Source organism: Orbicella faveolata, unplaced genomic scaffold (assembly GCF_042242905.1).
Source record: "Orbicella faveolata isolate gen_17 unplaced genomic scaffold, um_ofav_v1 contig_12, whole genome shotgun sequence".
Taxonomy (NCBI): domain Eukaryota; kingdom Metazoa; phylum Cnidaria; class Anthozoa; order Scleractinia; family Merulinidae; genus Orbicella; species Orbicella faveolata.
The window spans coordinates 9354988-9379999 of NW_028301539.1; the positions used below are offsets into that span (position 1 = coordinate 9354988).

Here is a 25012-nt window from a genome sequence, read left to right on the forward strand (position 1 = left end):
CAATTATTTTCCTCATCCTTCCGCTTCTGCAAATAATTGATCTGCTCACCACTCACAAATCATTATATTTTGCTCAGCCCCGTCCAATAATTGTTAACCGTTTACTAAGGGATCAGTAAGTTATGAACTATTAATTCTTTTATAGACATTAGAACGAGCTTCAAATAATCTTTTTATACAGGTTATATTTTCCCATTCCAATATTTCTTCGTTTTTCGGATACTAATCACTTCTCGATTTGTTGCACCACAGTGCTACCGGAATTGTATTTTTTTTATATTTTCTTGTAATTGATTTCAGATAAAATACCTATTACCAATATTACTTACCTTATAAATTTTCAGAATTGAAACATGCTTTTTAAAAAGCGTGCTCAACGATATATGATGTTTACAAGGTCCTCGTTCGCGATTGGTCTCTAAAAAACTAACCCATTTTATTCATTTCCTTTTAATGAAAAACCGCCTTAATTACCAGCAGATGACCGATCAGCTTAGCAGGGAAATTAACGCAAGGTATATTATTTTCCCCTATGTTTCCAGTGCCTCAGACAATAATTCTTTCCGTACTTACCACTTTAGATTTATCACCAGCAGCTGGTTTGACGATATACTACCTATGTCATGTAATATCGAAATTCAATGTTTAACTTCGCGTAACGGATTTTCAGTCTCTTCAATAGCAAGCCGTGCAAATCAATCAACATCCGCTCACATCAAAAGTGTTGTAATTGCCTCTGCTTAGTGTTCTTCAGGTCGATATTCAAGTTTTTATATCAGAGAATATCTTCTTCTCAACCAGGTTAGTTCCATTTATATAGCCTGTCAGTGTATTATTTTTAATAGTTTAAACTAATTCCTTAAATACCCTTCTAACTCTTCATTGGACATTTTCATTTACATTTTCGCACACGATCGAACTAATCACATGCTCTCTTCTTAAATTCGCTGTGGCCTTACTGAGAAACATCGAAAATGTACCTGTAACCTACACCATTTTACTTTGGACCTTTTTTGGCAAAAATTTGAGAAATATATCGCTAGATAGTGCCATAGTGACATAGCTAGACCAAGAAATATTTCTGCACCATTTAAGAGTCCCTGTCCACAATTGTGGAAAATAACTCGGCGAGCATCGAAAATTCGATTTCGCTCATATCTTTATGGTAGATAGGCTAGGGCATGACAAAAAGTACCGGATAGTTTTTTTGGAAAAATATCCTTTTATTTCAAAGAAAGGCTTCTGGATGTTCTACAGATTCCTTCTGCGATTCAACCACCAGAAGCTTAATCCATTTGAAGGTTTCGCACACGGTAAAAATTAATTATATTTACGAAGTAATGAAATACATGTCTTCGAAATTTAATTATTTTGCACCCAAAAAGACAACGCAACATTCCTCAAAATCAACCCAGTACATATTTAAACATTGCACAAAAATATTTGAGTGTTTCAAAGACGGAAGAATGATGTAGTTTTGCATGCGAGGCTCTCAAACTTGTTTAATTGCTGGTTTTCAGTGTCACGCCATTCAAAATAGATCAAAATAAAATCAAAACCGTTCAATAGATAAAGTCCAGAATCTGGGAAATGAAAGAAGGTAAATATGAAAAGACTCTCGCCAAGATTCTGGTCACAGCAATTTTTCTTATGCAAGATATGCGGAATAATATTTTACCCAAATTTATACAGATTTGTATGGAGACGCCATGCTGGTGCCCATCCGTATGGGCACCACCATGGCTGCCGGAAACCAACAGAAACATCTGTCACTGAGTTTTGCTGCAAAAGCGTGAATTTATCCCTCGAGTAACTCTAAAACATTCAAATAATACTTTTTCTAAGACATGAACTGTTCAGATAGCCAAATTTCCCGAAATAAATCACTATTTTAACCATCATGACTGCTCTTTAGGCCGTCATGTAAATGCCGCGTCACGCAAAAGCTTAGAAATTCAAGCGTAGTGTATCACAAAACCAAGAACCCATTCGGAACGAAAATTTGTATGAATATTAGTTTTCAGCTGCTCTTATACATCATTAAAGTAAAATCTCAGGATGATTACTAGTTTTGTAGTTTGAATTTTAGTGACGTCATGTGAAAACCAGCTATAAAATGGTGCGTCAAATGACGATTTTAACGGAATTTGGTAATTTGCATATTTCTTTGAAATGAAAGAATATTTTGCCAAAAAGAAACTATCCAGTAGTTTTTGTCATGCCCTAGCCTATCTACCATGAAAATATGAGCGAAATCGAATTTTCGACCCTTGCCGTGAAATTAAGAATTTGTGTGATTTTTACAGCCAGGCACTCTTAAGCCAATTTGTTCGGTGGTAAAAGTTTATGGCCAGATTTGTTTTTAAACGTGTAAATAAAAAAACAAAAACAAAAACAAAAACGGTAACTCTTTGAGGAGGCCTCTTCCGTGACTGGTTGCTATCACTACTGCGGTTGTTATGTCGGCGGTGGTTGTTGTTGACGCGACAAGTAACTAAATTGAACGGACCATATTGCAATAGTCTTGTTCTACTTGCACTTAGATTTAATTTCTTTTCTACGCGGAGATCTTTTTACAAAAAATGATAATTAGCAATTGTTTCCGTTGGGCCTTGTCAAAATGGGGGAACGACAAATATATACAATTATTTTTTTCTCAAGCATCTGAGAGGGCCAGAAACCTAAATCCTCTAATTTGATTGGCTAATCATGCCCTCGTTACCGGTCCAACTTTTTACGATACGGCCCACGGGCCGGTTTTTTTCTCCCGCTGTAGCGATTACGGCTCCTAAATTTCGCTCCTAGAAGTTAACGGTAATCGTCAATCTTTTGCCTTTTTACATTTCCATTGACAATACATCAACGCAAGTTTATTTCTGTTCACTTTAAAATGGCGAGGAAAATCACTGTAAGTAAATTCAATTGAGTGTTTTGAAGTTGTGAGAGTTTGCTTAGTTGTTTGTATCTTGGCGCTGTAATCGCGCGTAAACCTGACAGTGTGTTTCTCTCGTCGTAAAATTTGAGTCAATTTTAGGCGAGTTTAACTCTCTGATCGCTGCTGTATTTAGGAGAATTTCTGTGGAATACACTTAACGAATTTCCTCGCTTTCTGTTATTCAATTTACGGTAGAAAAGTCTGGTTTCAAGTGATCTTAATAGCAACGACTGACAGGAATTGTTTTTGAATTTCGTACCGCAAAAACAATTTTGAAGACCTTAACTGGTGAAATAAATATAACTGATATAATGCAGTTCGAAAAAATCTCTTCTTCGTCTACTATCTCAGTTACTCGCTCGTTGCGAAGATTTTTTACTAATCGTTAGTCAGAGAAGGCGCGCAAGCCGGTTTAATGACAAAGTTGCGCAAAAAAACCCATTTGTAATCTGTAAAACCAATTTACTGCAGGAAGTAAAAAAAATAAAATAAACATGTTATTTGCCGCCTTAGGGTCGGTCCGTATAGTGAGAAACTGCGACCTTGGGCTTGAAAATGCTGCCCTCGACTTGCGACCTCAGGCAGCATTTTCAAGACCTCGGTCACAGTTTTTCAATACACAGACCTCCCAGTCGGTAAATAACATATATTCATTGCCTCCGGGATGTTGAATTTGTCCTGCATTTGCTCAAGCTTGCGACTGATATTAATCATACTAAGCAGAAAGCCAATATTTATGTTAAGTACCATCTGGCGAATGTTTGGCGTCATGTGTTGGATATAAGCAGAATTTTTGTTAGTTCACAGACGTATTTGTTTTCGTCGAGTAATTGAAATACCCAGAAATAGGAAGAATGGGGTTTTTTTTGAGCAAAATTTAGCTCTCGGCTTACGTGTAAACAAGCTTTGTGTTGTTTTGTTGGTATTCAGTGGCAATATTGGTAAAGTTGTGTTATGCGGCCGAATTAAATTACTCATGTAGCTTCCTATTGTTGCAGGATGACGAGGGAGGTTGACACTACTGCCACCTGTACGCCCGAGGGTTAAGACCGAACGCATATATTCGACTTATGGTTTATTAATTTCACGAAATGCATTTCCTACAGTGGTCTCTTTGAAGAGGGAAACTCTTGAAAATGTATAAATGCCCGGCCCAGAGCACATCCACTATTCTCCTAGTCATTATTGCATTCTCTACTTTTGTTCTGACAGCAGCTGCTACCGGTAAGGAACAAAAGTGACTTGATAACGTTATTTGCTTTGTCAAGAGCCTATGGACGCCTGACTTTATTAATTTCTTTGTTTTGTTTTGTTCTGTTTTTTTTTTTTTCTCCAAATGGAGTTTGCAATCATTTGTACAGCCTCCTCTCACAGTGAGACGTATCTTAATAGTTTGAAACAAAAAAAAAGCACCTTGGGACACAAAGGCTTTTTCCAGCTTTTACCAATTGTTTTTCATCATCTTGTTCATCCAAGATACATTCAGCAAATGAATTCATCTTTTGCTGTACTACAGAGAAACAAAACTCCAGTCCTGAGCTAAAATCAGGGACAATGATATGTTGAATGATTTTGCCGATTTTCGAAAATATCGCGAGACACAGTGAGTCAAAAACGTTTTTATTTGGTGAGAGCGTTTCTGGCTTTCTTTTTCAGGCACCGTAGTTCCACCTCATTACGGCGGACTTTGCATGGCGGTTAAACTGTCATACAAACCTTTGTGTGGCAGAAAAATGCCAGAAACGTCGCTTTTTAAAAACATTTTGACCTCCGACAAGTCTCGTGCAGAACAAGCTTTGCTTTATTCATTTTAATTTTGTTTCTTCTGAACACAGATGGTGATCTCGTAATAGCATATAACGGGAAAAATGTGAGCATTAAGGCGATTTTACAGCGATTAAACATCACTGGAACGTTCTATTTTGGTGCTTTTTGTCCGAGAGATGAACATTCGTGCAAGAAAAGATGTATTCATGGCGCTCCCGCTGACCCAGCAGAGCGCGGAAGGAAGTTACCTTGTTACTGTGACAGCTATTGCCTAGATGTAGGAGATTGTTGTTACGATTTCCTCTCCAGGTAACGAGCATGCAATTAACTCCTGTGAGTGAAGATAAATAAAACAAGTATGACTAATCAGTTTTGCCGATTTGTGAACCAAATCCTGCGCTGTGATTGGTTATAAGAGCGGCCAAGATGGCGCTATCCCGGCCGCTCAGGATTATGCGCTGTGTCCCGCAAAAAAAGAATCTTTATAATAAATCCTTTATTGACCAAGCTTGTTTGGTCAAAATGTCTTGATACTAGCCTCGTCCTTTCTGTCCATGTTTATGGACCTCGACTCGATTTTCGTCCGTAAACGCGCAGAAAATTTACTTGGACAATCATTCCAACCATCTTACTAAACAAGCTTGCTCAATAACCCAAGTATACGACAAGGACGGCAATATAAATGAAGACAGAATAACAATAACGTCAAGGGCAACAGCCACAGAAAACCTTATTGACGTAAAACAGCAGCAGCAGAAACAAAACCTATCCCTGCAATCTCTTGAGCTGGTAGACGAGAGAACACCAATATAAATTTTAAAAAAAATAGATTTACTGAGACAAAGAACTGTTCAAGCTCGATGCGGTCTAAAGATCTGGAGACACTTTATTGTATTAAGACAGCAAGTAAAACTGACAACAACAGCAACAGTAATCCAGTGTTCAAATGGCTGTAGCAGATTTCAGTTTAATTCCTGTTTTGCTGTTGTTGTTGATGTTGCTGATGTTGTTGCTTGTTGTTTTTGTTGATGTTCATTTATTGCTCCTTATAAACTAGTTGCAGTCATGTGCAACCGAGGCATGACGACCAACGTGGACAATGGGAATGTGTGAATATGAAGAACTCAGACAGTCATGGTAATGTGATGAAAACCACATGTCCACAAACTACCGTTCAACCAGAGATTCAAACCTTATGCGAGACTGTAGATAACACAGACTTCCTACGGAGAATGCCTGTTGTAGATGAAATAGCAGGTATTGTTTACAGGAATGTGTTTTGTGCCAGGTGTAATGCCGTAATAAACGTATCTTACTGGCGAATGACCGCAGACTGTGGACCTATTCCAGCCTCAGCTCTTCCTCAAGACAACGCATTGTTATTGGCTTTTATAAGAGAAAACTGCACGGTTAAGTACCAGCCTACAGATAAACAGCGAAAATACCTCAAAAATTGTCTTGTGACCAAAAGCAATTGCTCCTCGAAACAAATAGTTGAAAAAGAACCAGTGTTGCAAGATCTCTGTTCACACTACGCTTTCCCTGTTTGTGGAAATTCACACCGTAAAAACCTCCACTGTGCATTGTGCAATGGAGACGACATAACTCAGGTAAACTGTGGATGCCTGGCGCCAGTTACAAGCGATCCTCCAACTCAAGCCACGACTCTTAAGTCAACAACTCTACAACATCAAACGAATCCAGGGTCAACATCTTCAACGCAGACCACGACAAGTGATCCGACAACGCTTACCACGGGACCCGAATCAACAACTCTACTGTATACCATGACATCTGGAACAACACCTCCACCGTTTACTACGGGACCGTGGTCAACACCTCCACCACGTACCACAATACCTTGGACCACACCTCCCATGCTCATGACGACGCTTATGACGTCTGCAATGACGACAACTGATTTTCCACGTGAACCAGTTCCTCCTCCACTGAACATTCTGTTTGACTTTTCCTCCAATCAAATTAGCATTAAAGGCAAAACAACTCAAACTAAAGTTGTGGCACAAAAGACTTGTCAAGAAGGGTTTGTTTATGATCCTTTCGTTCAAAACTGCAGAGAGGCTTTCCACAAAGTGATTGCAAACCCCAACATCTCAATCAATTCAACCAATTCAACCAATTCAACGAGTGATGTCGAAATAATGCTGAACTGTTCCGGCATACGGCTTAATTCTTCAGACACAGTTTTGCTTCCAAATGGAACTTTGTGGGTTCCTTTACACTCCACAGGATATAACCGCACTGATTATTTCATGAATGGCTCCTTTGTATTTTTGTGCTCAAACTTTGCAAGTAACTACTCAAAGAGAGAAACAATTGCAAGGTGGTCCTATGTGGTATCTCCATTACAGATTATTACCTACGCCGGTTGCTCAGTTTCGGTTCTATCGCTGCTTATTTTACTCGTCGTTTACTGCGTATTTAAGGAGTTGAGGACTCTGCCAGGGAAAAATCTGATAAACCTGTCTTTTGCAATGATATTTTATCACATATCCCTGTTTGTCGCAGGATTAAGAAACATCCAAGCTCTCTGCACTGGAATCGCTATTCTTCTTCATTACTTTTTGTTATGTTCATTTGCATGGATGAGTGTGATGGCATTTGATGTGGCAAAAACATTTGTATTTCACGGTAAGAAGTGCTCTCATTTATCGTTTAGGTCTTGATCAAAAGCAGTGAGCATCACGTGACATAATATAGCGCTAAACATGTCAGCCTTTATAAGTAAAATGACTAAAGGAGTCGTTGAATTAAAGTGTACATTCACCCTCTCTCCACTCCCACTCTTTTTTGCCATGAGACCTCTCACCCAGACATTAAAACTATTAATGGTTTATGAAACAATTTATCAGTGTTAATTCTGAAGACAATGTAGAAAGCGTTATCTACACATAATATGCTTTTGTGACTGGTCAGAGAGAAAAAAAATAGACCAAGTCGCCGATCCCTTTCGTCAAACACGAAAAACAATAAACAATGCTTTACTATGATTTCAGATAATGCCGCACGTTCCCAACCAGCTAGGAACAGTAGGAGGACTCTCTTTAAATACTGTGTGTGTGCCTGGGGTTTACCTGCAGTTGTTGTGGTCACGTGTTTTGCGTTGGATTACACGGATACTGTTGGCATAGGCTACGGTATGCCAGAAAGTTGCTGTGTGGCATTTTTTTTTTCCTGTTACATAAGATATATTATCGCGCAAATAAGATTTTTCTTGTGTTCGAGAGAGACTGGATACGTTTGTTTACTGCATTGGTATGACTGGGCTAAGGATTTAACACGTGTGTATTTTTCATAATGTAATACTTGACATTCCAGGTTTCCGGGGGGTCGCGAGATCAACACCCATCAGAGACTCGTCAGAGGCAAGCTGAACGCCTGTTTGAAAATAATTATACGAGCTGTTGGTTGCCAAGCTAATGCAAATTCATATGTGTTATTTGTTTGTTTGGTTTTGAGTTTAAATTTTAGCTTAATGCCTCCCCCCCCCCCCCCCCCCACCCCCAATTAAACATGCCGAGATTAGCGACATTGTAAGATTTTGATACGTTTTCTTTGGCAGGACACAGTGGATTTTGCTGGATCAAAAATGGTACTACGTTGCTAGCTGTTGTTGGTGTCCCCGTTGCAATGGCTATTGTATTTAATTTCGCAGCTTTAACTTGGACAGTCATTTCTATTTACAAAGTGCGCAAGGTAAGATCATTTGATTTATTGGCTGGGAAGCATTTTACCAAGTAGCCTGTACAGCTATACAGTTGAAGCAATTCCAATATTCATTAAGATGCGTGCCCAGCTGATTATCATTCTACCGATGGGACCTTGATCCTTATTTAATTAGGATGTTTTGCGACTGTTCTTCAAAACCACTTTATAAGGAAATAGCAGCAGTATCATGTACGGTATATAATGTATCTCCTGTCTGAGAAAGATAACAACTGATACCTAATGTCTTTCGGGGATGGGATGGGATGAGATGAGATGAGATGAGACGAGATGGGATGGGATGGGATGGGATGGGATGAGATGAGATGAGATAAGATAAAATAAGATAAAACCTTTATTTATCGAGGGTTAACACATAATAGGGGGCATTCACTGATAAAGTCAATTTGTTGTGGAGGCTGCTGCTCTCTTAGTAATGCAATTCATCATGACGGATTCCTGCCCAATATTTTTTTTTTTGTATTTTCGAGTACCAGTCGCTTGATGCCAGATTATTAATATATTACCAAAAATCACTAGATTCTTATGCCAACCATTTGTTGTACTGTATTCATGCAGGTCACTAGCAAATTGTCCGACCAGGGAAGTCACTCAAGTCTCGCTCTGCTGTGCATCAAGCTGACTGGCGTCCTTGGTCTTACATGGGTGTTTGGATTTCTCAGTTCCATCGTAAAAACTGACGCTACAGCATATCTTTTTGTGGTGGTTAACAGCTTACAAGGTGAGGTGTCAAAAAGGAACAAATCTTCTGCCTTAGAGATGACTGAGGCAGTTCGTAATTCAACGCATCATCTCACTGACGTCTCGACTTGTTTAGTTACAGTACAATGAATCTGTAATACATGTACAATTTGAATACGGGCTTAGAATTACATTTTTAGTCTCAGGTTTGATTGCACGGAAAATAACGCCTTTCCTTTTCTTTCAACTTTATTTTCCATTTTTTTTCCTTTTAAAGTGAATATATGAAAGATCATATATTTGACCTATTGTTTGCTTGTTTCTTTGTTGCCAGAGGGATAGTATAATATCAATACAGGTACTTAAAATCTGGTTGTTGATGGCCAGGGATATATAAATGACAAGATGATGACCCTTTTTCTTTATTTCTTTTTTTCACAGGATTTTTTATTTTCCTGACGTTTGTTGCAAAGAAGAGAACTGTAACTTTGCTGAGAGGCGCGAAAAAGAAATATCATGAAGGAGGTCACAGTACCTACAGTATCAACACATTTGACACAAAGTTGTAAAATGCTCTGCTCTGCCTGTTCTTTCTAAATATCTGGAAGTATCAAATAACAAAGACATAAAAATTAAGGTTTCGCTCTTTTCTCAATACAAACTCAAGTCAATACAAATTCATACCCTAGAGGTTGTTCAACGGAGGGGTGAGTTTAATAGGTAGCTCTCAACTTACTCTACAAAATAGATTACTTTTTTGGGTATGGCTTTTGAAGCCGTCATTATGTCCCTTATATTTGATCTCGTTACATTCTCAGGAAGAGAGAAAATTATGTAAAATTGGTAGAAAATATTGATTTAAAATGGCAACAGAGCCTCCCCCCCCCCCTCCCCCCAAAAATAGAATTTTGACAACAAATGACAAATTTGGCTTGACCATCTGTCAAAATGCAATTGCTATGTTAACATAAATCGACGTTAAGATTCAGTTGACCCGTCAAACTTTTCAAAAGGAATGAATGAACGGTTGCTTGAAATTTCATATCTACAGAGCACATCTCCTATTTAAATTTTCCAGAGCTTCTGGGAAGAGTTAAGGTAACCACCCCTTTCCTTGAACGTTTGAGGGTAAAAAGCCGCGTCCCACAAGTCATTGAAACGAAAAAAAAATTCGTTGACATCCTTCTCCTATCAGTATCGAAGACTGTGATTATTATAAAAAGAGTTATAAAAGTATGTAAAATCTTACTACGTCAGGTTTCCTCATTGTGGACGAACACTGTCAAGTAACCTGACCGTTTTAAGCGAATTAACGTCTTATTTGTCAAATACATACTCATTATGTAGTATATATTTGCATCGCCGGTCTGTCTACGTTGCTTTTTCTAATCATATCGCTATTCTTTGTATTAGTTGTTAATTTCGGTAAGACGGGGATTCTTCATGGATCGTACCCTGTAGGTGCAAAAGTACATCTTGCAAAGTGATCTCATGTCATTATCTATACGCTGATCTGATAATAATAAAAAAAAATTATCGGAAACAGCTGTGTTTGTATTCTTTTTTTCTGTGTTCATTTTATTGGGCAGCAATCATGACAATGTTGTAGCGAGGGAATATTTTCTTGTAACTATAATTTCTCACCTCCCTCTGTGAAAAGCAAACGTACCTTTGATTCCGCTTTTTATTTGTTTGTTTTTGTTATTGTTGTTGTTGTTTTGCGTAGACATTTCAGTCATTCTGATTCTAATTGTTGATCTCAGATCCAAATGACTAGCAACCGTCGTCAAAACTATTATAACTGCACCACAATTCTCCGGGAACGCCATATGGTAACGTCAGGCTGTAGTAAATGGTTGTTTTAAAGGATCGATAGTGAGCTTGACGTCTTAGCCATAAAATACAAGGAAGGAAGGGAGGGTGGCTACAACTGCAAACTGCACGGTCGCAGACAATAGCGAGAGACAAACTTCTCTAGAGGGTAACACTGTTAGGATGAGGGAGCCTGCTGCAGCATTGATTTCAAGATCGGAAAACATGGGAAAGGATTTCTTACAAATCTGAAATGTAGTGGGCAACAGGGCACGTCCTTTTTCAGTGTTTCATCGTAGGCGCTTTTTCTGTTGGAGCTGGGACGTACAAACGGGCAGTGAAAGATGTAACTGCTGCCGATCTTGGCTTAACAACGCTTTAACTTTGCTTCAAAGCTGTTTTCTGTATGTTGTAACTATTCTTTTTGTTAGAACGCCAATGCAAAACAATTAAGGCAACAAGAACGGCAAACAAGCTAAAAACAATGTAAAAAGACGAATATTAATTTATTAGTTTGGTTTGCAAACACTACTACAGGGAAGAATATCATGTAAATTTTGTGGCAAAACGTTATTATTATATACAAAATTAACTTTAATACCCTAAAATTTCAGCATGAATTGTCTCAATAAACCGTCTGCAAATAAGGACAAACCGTTCTCGCCACATCTAGTTTGGAGTGCTTGTGACTGGGACCTGGGAATTCGTTCGTTATAGCTCCCCGCGTACCTGAGACCAATTAGAGCAAATTAAGTCGCGATAACTCGTATTTTTGTATAGCAGGGAGTTTAGTTGAATTACTTCTTTAAAAAGACTTGCGAACGCAAAATTCGAACGTTCCAAATGTTCGAAACTCTAAATTAATAAATTTTCGACGTTTTCAGTTCTTAGGCAGGCGTTGTGAACTAGGGAAAAAAAAAATCATTCGCTATCGATCCTTGCTTGAATTTATTTGTCAAATCCTTTTAAAAACGAATATCCTAGCATCCCACATCACCACAAATATAATACGCAACTTAAATCAAACAACCGCCTTCTTCGGTGTCGCCAGTTAAAAGGGCTCCGGAGATTTTAAGACTGTCTTGATCTTTGTTGTATCGTAAGGTGAATAGTCCCTGCCTCATTGCTATTCAGGCAACTCCTGCCCGACTATATAACGAAACACTAATTACTGATCCCTTGGGGAACAGTCAGTTTTGTATTTCCTCGGGTCTCGATGTTTCCCACTTCGTTTATCCTCTTGAAAACTATACACGTTTGTAGACATTAAAACTCCTGTTAATCTTTTCATAAAATGAATTTTTTTCCATGTACAAATTTAGATGTTATGTGCATGCTAATCACTTCTCACTATTATACGTACGAGGGTGGTATTCAATTGACATATTCCATTTCTTCCCATAATTCATTTGGGACTAAAATAGAAATTAGCCTTAGAAATTTTGAAATTAAACCTAATTTTAATAAAACGTTCTTAAGACACATGTTTAGAAGGTCCTCGCTCACGTCTGGCTTTAGGGAATTTTCTCCATTTTATTAACTTTCCCTCCAAATTATTTCGGCTTAACTACCAGACAAGATTGTTTAACCAGCTACAACGGGACAAGAACGTAACAGATATAATTTTACCCCTGTCTCAAGTGCTTCAAATAATAATTTGTATCCTTCTTCGCTGATAGTTTACTTTATTACCTGCTGGTTTTAAAATATATTACCCATGCATTCTGATATCGAAATTAAATGTTTAAATTTACTTAATTATTTTTTTCAGCCCCTGCAATACCAAGCGGTAACAAAATTAAATAACATCCGCTCAAATCAACAGTCGTAATGACATAGGCCTTTAGGTGCTCAACGTTCGTTAAATTGTTCTTCTTCTGTTAAAGGGCGGTCATCCGTTTACATTTTCGTGTCAACGAGGTAAGTATCACTTATATGGTTAAACAATGTATCCTATTCGATGCATTTGTACTACAGTGCCACCCTGGTGAATAATCAGTGCACTAACGTTTTTCATTCATGTCGATGCACATAACTGAATTCCTAATCTGATCTTTTCTAAAACAGCATTCAGAACGTATCCGTAAATCCCATGGCCAGCACCTTGCCTTGACGCCTTTTTCACAAAGATTCGAGAAATATATTACTTAATGTCATAAGAGCAGTAACTTTTTTTTCCCCTTTTAGATCCAATGTGTTTGGGCGGCAAAAACTGTATTACCAGGTGGTATTCGGTAGCACTTTTCTATCGATTTGGCAGTATGCTGTAATTGAAAAACAACAACAACAAAAACAAATCCTGCTCTTAAAAAGATGAATGTGGAATTAAAGGAAAACAAAAACACTTAACGAAACAAAATTGATGGTTCCTTGAACAGGCCTGGGTTTATTCGAACGTTATATTATTATGGTGGTTGTCTAGTGACAAGTAACTAAATTAAGTGAAAAATTGCGTGAACTATTGAATTTATCTGACAGTTTTTGAACTTGATTTAAGTTAAGTTCTTTCGCTCCCACAGATCATCAGTTCTTTCGTTCTCAAGGATCGTGTAACAAGGTAGTTTCGTTTCAAAAAACAAAAAAATGATTAGCAATTATTTTCGTCGGAATTTGTCGATATGAGTCGAAGACAAATATACAATATACAAATATATATACAAAAGAAACACGCATAAAGAAACAAAAATGATGGTTCCTCGAACAGGTTTGTTCGAACGTTATATTATATGGTGGTTGTCTAATTACAAGTAACTAAATTAAGTGAAAAGTTGCGTGAACTATTGAATTTATCGGACACTTTTTGAACTTGATTTAGGTTAAGTTCTTTCGCTCCTAGGGGTCATCAGTTCTTTCGTTCTCAAGGTTCTTGTAAAAAGGTATTATCATTTACAAAAAAAAAAACAAATCTAATTAGCAATTACTTTCGTCGGAACTTACCGATATGAGTCAAAGACAAATAAACAATGTTATTGCGAATTGGATAGTTATCTGCTTGAGCTTACTTAAGCTGATACCCTTTGAATATGGCACCATTTGCAATAAGCAAGATTTATAACTTCAACTTCGTATGTTGGGTTTAAGAAGATTTTCTTTTTAGCTCACGGACGTTAATCAGTCAAACAACCAGATATAAATTATCTGCGGTTTCTTTTGAACAAAGATAATTACAGAGCGTTCTCAAGTAGATCCGCCATCTTGCATATGGTTTTTGCGGCTTTTCCGACCAAATAATAAGAGGTAACATAAATTGATTTTTTCAAAAACATCAATCCGAAATGAAGATCAAAACCACCAATTTTATCTAAGCCAACATGTCAAAATGTGGTGTGATGTGATGTTAAATGACGTTCACAGACAGACGATGCACTAAAATTGCTGCGATGGATTAATGAATAGTCATTTTAAACTAACAGAAAATCTTCACACAGTGGCCGGGTAGGGGAGGCTAGAGACATCCACTCCCGTTTGTACGCCTAAGGTTAGAACCGAGCATTTACTTTCAACAGATATATATCTATATTGCAGTGCAATGGTCTGTTAGGAGAGACTCTTGAACATGTACAGATACTCGACCCAACAACCCTCCATTATCCTCCTGGTCATTTATGCGTTTTTGACGTTTGTATCGGAAGTAGCTGCTGATGGTAAGGAAAAAGTGATGTTTTCTTTTTTTCAGTTTGGCAAGGTTGCTTATTTTCTTTATATCTTTTGAGATTTTGTAATTTTTTTTGTTCCAATTAATGTAGTTTGTAATCAAATATAAAGACACTCGATAGAAGAACCATTGAAGTTATTGTTAATTTCCCTAAAGCTGGTTGTCATTGTTTTCATCTAAAATGTTGTGAACATGCACCAGTCTTTTAAAACAAGAATAAAAGCAAAAAACAAAAACAAACAAACACCAAAAACATATTGTCTCAGGCTAATATCCCTGGTAATGATATGTTGACTGAGTTCTGAGACAGGTAAGGGATACTATGAGAGGGTTTCTATACCTTTCCGTGTATATTCCGCTGCAATTATCAATCCTGATGATCTGTCTTTTATTGCGATGTAGTGCACTTATTAGCATAATAAGCGAACGCATAACGATGATCATTTGCATGGAATGTTAACAAAAATTTTGCAGTTAAATGGTAGCAAATCTTTTACAGTGTTACTTGTCACTTTTCTTAATACAGGTGATGATCTCATAATAGCACATAACGGGAACAACGTGAGCACTAGAGCGATTTTACAGCAATTAAACATCACTGGCAACTTTCATTTTGGTGCTTTTTGTCCCAGAGATGAACACGCGTGCAAGACGAGATGTATTCACGGGGCTGCTGCTGACCCAGCAGAGCGCAAAAAGAAATCACCTTGTTATTGTGACAGTCATTGCTTAGACGTAGGCGACTGTTGTTACGATTTCTTCTCCAGGTAAACAGTAATGCAATTAATATAAATTGAGTAAGCGAGAAAGAATACGATAAGAAGATTAATTATATAGTTTTGTCAATTGGGCTCACAGTGATGGGTGATTAAGAAGCCAGATTTACTTCAGAGTAAAAACGGAAACATTTCGACAAAAAGAAGTTGACAACAAATACGATCAAGAACAACAATTACAGCAGCGACATCAACAACGACGATGACAGCGACTGCCACGTTAAAAAAAAAAGATAAAAAAACAACAACAACAACAAAAATAAAAAAAAAACAGCGCAGAACAAAAAATAGCAATAACAAAAATAAACACACACACACCACTACCACAATGACAATAACAGCAGCAGTCGGCACTCAGATTTGGAATTTATTAAGACTTATTAATACATTAATTTATTAAGATTTATTAATACATTCAACAGTGGCCCAAGTTCATTTATCCTATCTTTATTTCACGATGGTGCAATATATAAAAGACTGGATGTCATTTAAAAACGACAATAGCAAATAAATATCTACCCAGCAGAATAACCTCTGTAGCTTGCAGGTTGATTATTCTTATTTCTTTTTTTTTCTTCTTCTTTTACACAAGCTGCAGTCAAGTGCAACCGAGCCATTACAATCAACGTGGACAATGGGAATGTATTAACCTGAAGAACTCAGGCAGTCATGGCAATCTGATGAGAACCAAATGTCTGCAAGGCATTGTTGAACCAGAGATTCAAACCTTATGCGAGACGCATGATAACAAAGACTTCCTGAGGAGCATGCCTGTTGTAGATGAACTGGCAGGTGTAGTTTACAGGAACCTATTTTGTGCTAGGTGCAATACCGTACAAAATGTATCTTACTGGCGAATGACCGCAGACTGTGGACGCATTCCAGCCTCAGCTCTTCCTAAAGATAACGCATTGCTGTTGGCTTTTATAAGAGAAAACTGCACGGTTAAGTTTCAGCCTACAGATAAACAGCGAAAATACCTCAAAAATTGCATTGCTACCGAGAGCAATTGCTCTTCAAAACAAATTGTTAACAAGGAGCCAGTTGTGCAAGAACTTTGTTCATACTACGCTTTACCAGTTTGTGGAGATGCAGACCGTAAAAATCCTCATTGTGCATTGTGCAATTGAGAAGACATAACTCAGGTAAACTGCATATGCTTTCCTCCAGTAGAAGTCACGACTCCTAAGTCTACAACACTACCACGTACTACGGCAGGTGAGCCGACAACACCAAGTACGACAGATAAGTCAACAACTCCAACGCATACCTCCACTCCCGAGGGAACATCATTTGCACCGGATACCACTGCATCCCCTAGGTCAGCGCCTGCACCGCAAAACACGACACCTGGGACAGCTAATTCGCCGCATTCCTTGTCATCTGGGACAACATCATCACCGATGACGACAAGATCTCGGTCAACAATGCCACCACCTCCCACAGGTCATTGGTTTCCTTCATGGCGGCCTATTACGACGATCCCACCTTTTACGTTGGAACCTCCTCCTCCTCCACTAAACATTTTGTTTGACTTTTCCTCCAATGAAATAAGCATTCAAGGCAAAACAACTCAAACTCAAGTTCTGACAAAAAATACTTGCCAGAAAGGGTTTGTTTATGATCCTTTCATTCAAAAGTGCAGAGAAGCTTTCCGCAAAGTGATTGTGAATAGCAACACCTCGATCAATTCAATCAATTCAACCAGCGATGTCGTAATAACGCTGAACTGTTCTAGCATACAGCTTAATTCTTCAGACACAGTTTTGCTTCCAAATGGAACTTTGTGGGTTCCTTTATACGCCAGAGGATATAACCGCACTGATTATTTCTTGAATGGCTCCAATGTACTTTTGTGCACAGACTTTGCAAGTAACTACTCAAAGAAAGAAACAATTTCAAAGTGGTCCTATGTTGTATCTCCATTACAGATTCTAACCTACGCCGGTTGCTCAGTTTCGGTTCTATCGCTGCTTATTTTACTCGTCGTTTACTCCGTATTTAAGGAGTTGAGGACTCTGCCTGGAAAAAACCTGATAAATATGTCTTTTGCAATGATATTTTATCACATATCCCTGTTTGTCGCAGGATTAAGAAACATTCAAGCTCTCTGCACTGGAATCGCTATTCTTCTTCATTACTTTCTGTTATGTTCATTTGCATGGATGAGTGTGATGGCATTTGATGTGACAAAAACATTTGTATTTCACGGTAAGAAATAAATATGTGCTAAATATGTAACTCTCTTTAAAAAAATGTATACGGTTGTCTTAACGAGAATCATATTCGCTGATTGTTTTTCTCAGAGACTAAAAACCAATCTATCTTTACTGTGATTTTAGATAATTACGCACGTTCCCAGCCAACTAAGAATAGGAGGAACACTCTTCTTAAATATTGTTTGTGCGCCTGGGGTTTACCGGCAGTTGTCATTGCCACGTGTTTTGCCTTGGATTACATGGATACTGTTACCATAGGCTACGGTAAGATACTTTATTTATTATTTATTATTATTTACGCAGGGCCCCTTTTGATACCAGCCAAGTGCTGATTGGGCCACCCTGCCTAAATAAAGTTGACCTTGACCTTGACCTATCGTTCAAATTTAATTGCCCCATATAAGAGAGTATTTTACTCCGGGTGTCTGAGAGGTCAGGAGCTCAACTCCCGACGGGGACTTCACAGTACAGTTGCAAACAAAATACAGTTATTTTTAACATTAATGTATGAGTTATTTCTGAGGAGCATGCAGGACTAAGATTAAAGCAAACCTGATCAGATGAAATATATTCCTTCTTGAAAGGCTTTACTAATTCCTAGTTTTTAAAACTTCAGTAAATAGGGGAAGTTCTGGTATTACTTGCCTGCCTAACGCCATATCTATGTGTTTTATTAATTTGTTTGTTTCGTTGTTGTTGTTGTTGTTGTTGTTTTCTTTTCTTTTCCTTTTTTTTTTTTTTTTGTATGTTTTATATTTCTAGTAAGTGATCTCCGACCAGTTAACCATAGTAACACTACGCTTCGAAGTTGTTTGCTTTACTGTGCTTTATCATTGTTTGTGTCGTTTGAAAATTTGAAGTTATTGTCACTCGGTTAAACATACCGATAGTATGATCGCAAGATTGTAGGATTTTAGTACGTTTTTTTTTTTGGCAGGTCATGGTAGATTTTGTTGGATCAAAAATGGTTCTACGTTACTAGCAGTTGTTGGTGTCCCTGTTGCGTTGGTAATTGTCTTCAATTTCGTAGCTTTAACTTGGACAGTTATTTCCATTCACAAAGTGCGCAAGGTAAGATCATTTCATTCAACATGAGATAAAGTTGGTAATTAGGAAGTACGCATTCTATCTTAAGCTACTTATATTTACGGAGTTGCAGCCTTAACAGGCGCGCACCGATGGCTCTCTGCTGCTCTGATGACCTTTAAACTTAGCCCGGATTTGATTAGGATAGGTTTTTTTACAATTTCACCAAACCATTTTGTAACACCAAGGTAGTGCTAAAGTGTAATGTAGTTCCATTTCTAGGGGGAATACTTAATTGATATTATCCTGGTGTGTGATTGTGTTATATCCTCTAGCATGAATCGGGATTCGGATTATAGCATCTACCCTCGTGATGTATTTTAATAGATTTTACATTGCTCGCTCTCAGCCAGCCATCGACACAAACATGTATAAGTTATATATATAATTCGCCATATTAGATTCCCAGATTTGTATCCGGTGTTATTCCAATTTTCCGACCAGCATCCCTAGCTGACCTTTTAACAAGACCTTCTTCATCCCCCCTCCCCCCCCCCCTCTCCCTCCCCCCTCTGTGTCACCCTACATCATCCACTGGGTCTCTAACTAAGCATCCTGATAAGGTATTAGACCAACTGTTGCACTGTACTCATTCAGGTCACTAAGAAATTGTCCGACCAGGGAAGTCAGTCAAGTCTCGCTCTGCTGTGCATCAAGCTGACCTGTGTCCTTGGCCTTACATGGGTGTTTGGATTTCTCAGTTCCATCGTTAAAACAGATGCAACGGCGTATATTTTTGTGGTTGTTAACAGCTTACAAGGTAGGTTAATACAAGGAAAAAACCGCTCTGCATTTGGAGACGACTGTAGCACTTCTAGATTTAGCACATCATCACATTAACGTCTCTAGCATGTTCCCATTCACGTGTCAATGATGGCTGTGGATGAGTAATTGACAGCATGTTCTGTTCTGCTTTTCCACAGGATTTTTTATTTTCCTGACGTTTGTTGCAAAGAAGAGAACTGTAGCTTTGCTGAGAGGCGCCAAAGAGAAAAATCATGAGAGTGGTCACAATACCACCACGTTTGACACAAAGTTGTGACATGCTTTGCCCTGCTAAGGCTACATGTATCGAAGTACCTACAAAAGGTATTAAGTAAATGGTAAAAAAGTATTTAGCATCAATCAGAGCTAAGCGCTGCTATCGAAACGACACAATAATAGTCTTTCTTTGCAGTCATCACACATGAAGATAATCCTTGGTTAGTTTGGCTTCCTCTAATACTTAACTGGGTAATTTTGGGTTGAATTTGACGAGGACAAGGTATTTTGTTTAAAATAACACGAATACAAGTAATATCCTACCTCATCCTCACGACACTCCACGAGCGACGAGTGAATTGCCGGACGCTGGCGACACATTTTGGCGCCAAATTGTAAGCTTAAAGACACAAACTTGTTTCTTATTTTTCATTGTTTTTTTTTTTTTTTTATTTTTTAATTTTTTTTAATTTTTATTCTTTTATTTTTTCAGTCTGAGATGGTATTTAGAATTATAAAGGCCTTTTCTGCCGTCTTCAATGAGAAAAGCTACCCGACCACATTGCGTTTCTTGATAACATGCTAAATCCTGATTGGTTGATTCAAATTTTAGGCGCATCGGCCGTATGCAAGGCTAGGAGGAGTGCGAGCACCCAGTACCCCTCCCAACTCTTCCTAAAAGAATGAAAGCTCTTATTCCTCATGTCATTGAACAAAATCGTTGATGCAACTACCTCTCACTGTCCGGGATTTCAATTGTTATAGAGCAGTTGATGTCGGCAATCTCAGTCTGTTAATAATCCTGCGTAGACGTCGACGATACACGTGTAGTAGTTAACATGCTTTTAGACGTGTCAATGAACTTTTTCTTTTCGTAACAGAACATTAATATCGATAGATCATAACAGTTTAGTCAAGATACCAAAGTGGATCTAGCATGATAATTTGTTATCATTATCTCCAGTCCGCGCAGATCTGGCAATACAAGATGAATTATTGGATACATTTGTTTGCGTTTTCGTGTTCAATTTTATTGGCCAGTAATCCTAGTAGTGCTGCATAGAGGAACATTTTGTTTTTGTACCGTAACTTCCACTTTGCGCTAGTCCATATTTTGTTTACCGTTACTCTTTGAAGGGTAAACGTTTGACTTCGCTTAACTTTGTTTATTCCTGCAATCACATCACTGTTTCTTTCAATCTGATTCTGATTCTTGAACCTAGATCCAGCTGACGAGCAATATCGCCACCGCTACAATAACTGCGCAGCAGACGTTCTCAGACATTATTCCACCAAATAAGCCACAATTTTCCCGGGGCGCCTTTGGCAGGTCATTTTGTTGATCGGTTGTTAATGATTGGTTTGAAGGATCGATATCGAGCTTGAAATCCCGTTGAATACCGCTGGTTATTGACTCAGGATCAGTTGATACGGCGATTGATTCCTTTATGACATCTGAGGCGCTTTCGTGCAATTTACGCCGCTCTGAAATCTGTTGAACAGTAGAAATTGACCTTAGTCGGCTTTCAATTCAAAATTAATCATAATGGTGACTAAATTTATCCTCAGTTGGACAAAGTGAATGTTACAGTGCGGTAGCCAATCATTTACTGGATATTTTTGCTTCTAATCATTCGTAGTAAGCTTTGTCATGTAATTTTGCAACTTCGCTAATTCCCAAATTACCCTCTTTACTAGAAACGAGGTTTCGATATACTTGAACAGTGGTTTTTGAGATTTCACTAACCTGCAGGTAGTACATCTTATTTCGGAAAAAAAGACAATACGTGTAGGGAAGAAAAGATTAAGAAGATCTTTTCGTGATGTAGGCAAATCAATGGAAAACATATATTTAACAAATAAAAAAGCCTAAGCCGTGTATTACACTGTGATAAAACATGACGGGCATTTCAGAACATTCGAGTGTTCTCAAATGTCAGGAGTGTTGTATCACAGTGCAATACACGGTTTAGGCTTATTCATTTGCTTTATGATATAGAGGTAATGTGGCGAAAAACACTAAAACACGCTTTTTTATGTTTTATAGTCTGATAGAACATAGGTTTTCGACCAATCAGAGCGCGCGCAGGGTCCTCTTATATTATTAAAAAAAAAGAAAAAACCTTTCAAAAGTGGGAAACAAGAGCCATATACTAAACATAAAATGCAAACAATTTGTACCAGTGGCAGTTGCAAAGATTCCTCAAGCATCTTCCTCAGCCGTCTACATTTTACACAATCATCTTCAACTAGCTGTGTTTCACTGTCGTTTACATTTGCTTGATCTTCGGTAAAGTGCATTGTTAACTGTAGTTCTAGCCATGCTGACTTATTCCTCAAGCGCTGAAAATTAATTATTAGAATTATATTCAGTTCTAGTGCCAAGAGTATATTTAGAGGAATAAGAACTAGCTGCTCGTCTTTGCAGCATTACTTGCAAAAAATTTGGACGTTTAAATTTCGGACTTTTTGCCTTATTTCAGACAAATTTCGGATACTTTGCTGAAACATGGCTAGCCCTATCATGTACATTGGCCTTGAACGCATGTGATGGCGTCGCCCAAAGAAGTCCGTGCTTAATATAATGATATTGTACAGTAAACTTTTGAATTTTAAAGTTTTAGGCGGCTCTTCTTTCGGACACCGTTCGAGAGTTTTTTGCAAGTAACGTATAACATTGATATCATTAATGGCAGTCAAATATATTGAGTCTTACACCCAATAACTAGATTTAACTGTCCGCCGTTATGCCGTATTCATTAAACAATGTTCTTATTACACACTTTCTATTGCATCTAAAGTTTATAATAAAGTCTGAAAGTATATAATGGTCTTATGTTATTTGTTTCTGAAGTGTAAAATAGAGTTAACATTTAATGATTCTAGCCACCTAATGCAATTATCTCTACCCAGATCGAGGTAAAGGTAAATCTCAAAGGCGTATAAGCTGCTATTTATTTAATTTTAACGATATTCATACATGTTGAGGAAATTCTTGCTATCACCCATCTAAAGATAAATATCTTGTATCAGTAGAGTTAAAGTAGCTCACGAATGCCACATGCTAAGCTATCTTTTACTATCAGCCATCATAGGTCACCACTAATTTTCTCCGATTCTTTTTGGTTTAAATTGGTCACGTGATGTAATGGTGTTCATCGGCGGAGAGACATTATCTACCCTCATTGTCTGTGTGAGGAAAATACCCAGATGGATAGTACGCGTCCATGAATTTTTGTTTCTGTGAATGTTACAAGCGGGCTTATAGAATAATAATAATCATCATCATCATCATCATAATAATAGCATCTTGTCTATTTTCGCGGGTAAACTATCAGCCGATAATTCCTCGACAGAAACCCCTTTCTTGTTTAGTTATAACTCACCACTTTACTTTACCGCTAGTAAATAGAACATAGTAAAACAGCATTGCATTCGATTCTGTGTAATCTTAACTGACTTTTTTTCCAATTCATCGAATAAAATAAGATGCATATAAATATGTTACCTCGATAGCTCTGTCTTTAGCCTTCAATCGCTTTCTCATAGCTTGGTATCCTACTTGCTTCTTCACAAGGACGTTCATACCTCAATCGGATTAGGTTTGCGCTGTCTCATACCACGTTGGGCACGCGCAGTTTACAAAGTCTCCGACAAAGTCGTGATACTTTTTGTGGTCAATGTTTGGGTTATTAATCAAAATGAAACATCAAGCAAAGTCAAACCAAATAAACCTTCACTCAATACCACCATCTATCAAGTATCGCTCAACTGGTCAAAAAGCCTGCTTGGACTGCTAATTACCAATTATCTGTTTGATGACGTAAGTCGCGCCGGATTCTGACGGATTAAATTTCGGGAGAAAATTGGTAACGCGAGCGCGCGAGACACATATGTGACTGATTATCAATAAGTGCGCATTGATATTTTGAACAAACTCACCAAGGGGAAAAAAGATTCGTTCTCGATACTGAGAATGGGTGATTTAGCGAGTAATGACTGAGGGATGCATATCTTTTACTCTCGTGTTCCAATTATAAGAAAGATATATATTCTGACTATAAAAAATGTGACACTGGTTAAAGGTATTAAAAATCTTAAAAACCCAGCGCTTCAGCTATTAACAAAAGCCGTCTTAACGGGTAATCATTACCCCTGAAGACGGCTTATGTTAATAGGGATGATCGTTACCCCATTTTCTCAAACAGTGTAACATTTTTATACCATTATTAAACCACCTGGTTGCAAATCAGTTTTTAAGACACATATTCTGCCCACAGAATTTATCATTATTAATTTTCACCACGAGCTACTTTCCTTCCAAAGCGCGAAGAGCAACTCCCCCCCCCCCCCCCCCGCTCGAGCTTTTTCAATTCCCCAGCAGTTAATACTTTTGCTTTCGATCTGAACGAGCTCGAGACAAAATAGAGGGTCTGTGAATCGAGTAGAAGATATAGATTGATAATTTAATGGTAAAATGATGACATTTTTAATAGTACATCTTTGTGGGGAAATCTCTTAAAGCAGTATTTCAGTTGTCATGCAGGCTGAATTTTCGTTCTTGGTTCTTCTGCTGCGTAATGTACAGTGAATAGCCATTTGTTGGTTAGATGGTTGGTCGGCTGGTTCCCGTCATTCATTAATTCATACGACTGTCGTGTTAAAAAAAAATGAATGAAACTTTATTGTGCACTCTCAAAGATGGGTTTTTCGGTGAACAATCAAAACACATTAAAAAATACAATAAAAATACAATGAATTTGTAAGTGTAGTACTATTCTTCTTTTTAAAACTCGTCAAGCATCTTTGCTTTGAGAATCTGCCTTTGCACAGTTTTAAAATCTTTATCTAATGAATTCCATAAGTTAACTATCCTGTATTGAAATGCCCAGCAGCGGTTTTACATAAAGTAATGTTAAGTTGTTGGGAGATTCTTGTTTTCCCGTCATATATCTGTCCTCTTGTTACAAACTTTGACGTCAGGTAAGTCGGAGCGCAGCCCATCATACGCTTAAATGCAAAGATAGCATCGCGGAGATAAAGCTGCTTTTTTTAGAGCGAGCCACGCCAAGACTTTGAGTGATGGAGTTGTGTTCAAATTTCCTTGCATCAGTAATTATCCGAGCCCGCGAAGTTTTGGACGAGTTGTACTTTTTGCACATCACGGGTAGAAGTGTTAGATCAGACTGAAGAGCAGCAGTATAATATACTAAAAACAAGCGCATTATGATGGTCACTAATAGGTCAGGGCTCGTTCGTTCAGTCATCAAGGAGTTCTATTAATTTCTTAATTTGATCTTCTTCCTTTATTCTCTGAAAAGCAAGTTATGTCACACTGAGAGCTCCGTTTGGA

At 37.9% G+C, this 25012-nt stretch overlaps 2 protein-coding genes across 2 annotated transcripts; one reads left to right on the forward strand and one right to left on the reverse strand.

Moving 5' to 3' along the window:
- Nucleotides 1–263: 263 nt before the first annotated feature.
- Nucleotides 264–10673, forward strand: LOC110053472 (uncharacterized). Its single transcript, XM_089283640.1, has 8 exons — nucleotides 264–801; nucleotides 3934–4159; nucleotides 4771–5011; nucleotides 5760–7354; nucleotides 7720–7860; nucleotides 8286–8419; nucleotides 9008–9170; nucleotides 9572–10673. The coding sequence occupies exons 2-8, from the start codon at nucleotides 4072–4074 to the stop codon at nucleotides 9697–9699; spliced, it is 2490 nt and encodes an 829-aa protein (XP_089139766.1). The 5' UTR covers nucleotides 264–801; nucleotides 3934–4071; the 3' UTR covers nucleotides 9700–10673.
- A 9968-nt stretch (nucleotides 10674–20641) lies between these two features.
- LOC149116488 (uncharacterized) lies at nucleotides 20642–23678 on the reverse strand. The gene is made up of 3 exons (XM_089283729.1): nucleotides 23168–23678; nucleotides 21841–22002; nucleotides 20642–21151 (listed from the first exon to the last, which is right to left on the reverse strand). The coding sequence occupies exons 1-3, from the start codon at nucleotides 23243–23245 to the stop codon at nucleotides 20879–20881; spliced, it is 513 nt and encodes a 170-aa protein (XP_089139855.1). The 5' UTR covers nucleotides 23246–23678; the 3' UTR covers nucleotides 20642–20878.
- Nucleotides 23679–25012: the final 1334 nt, after the last annotated feature.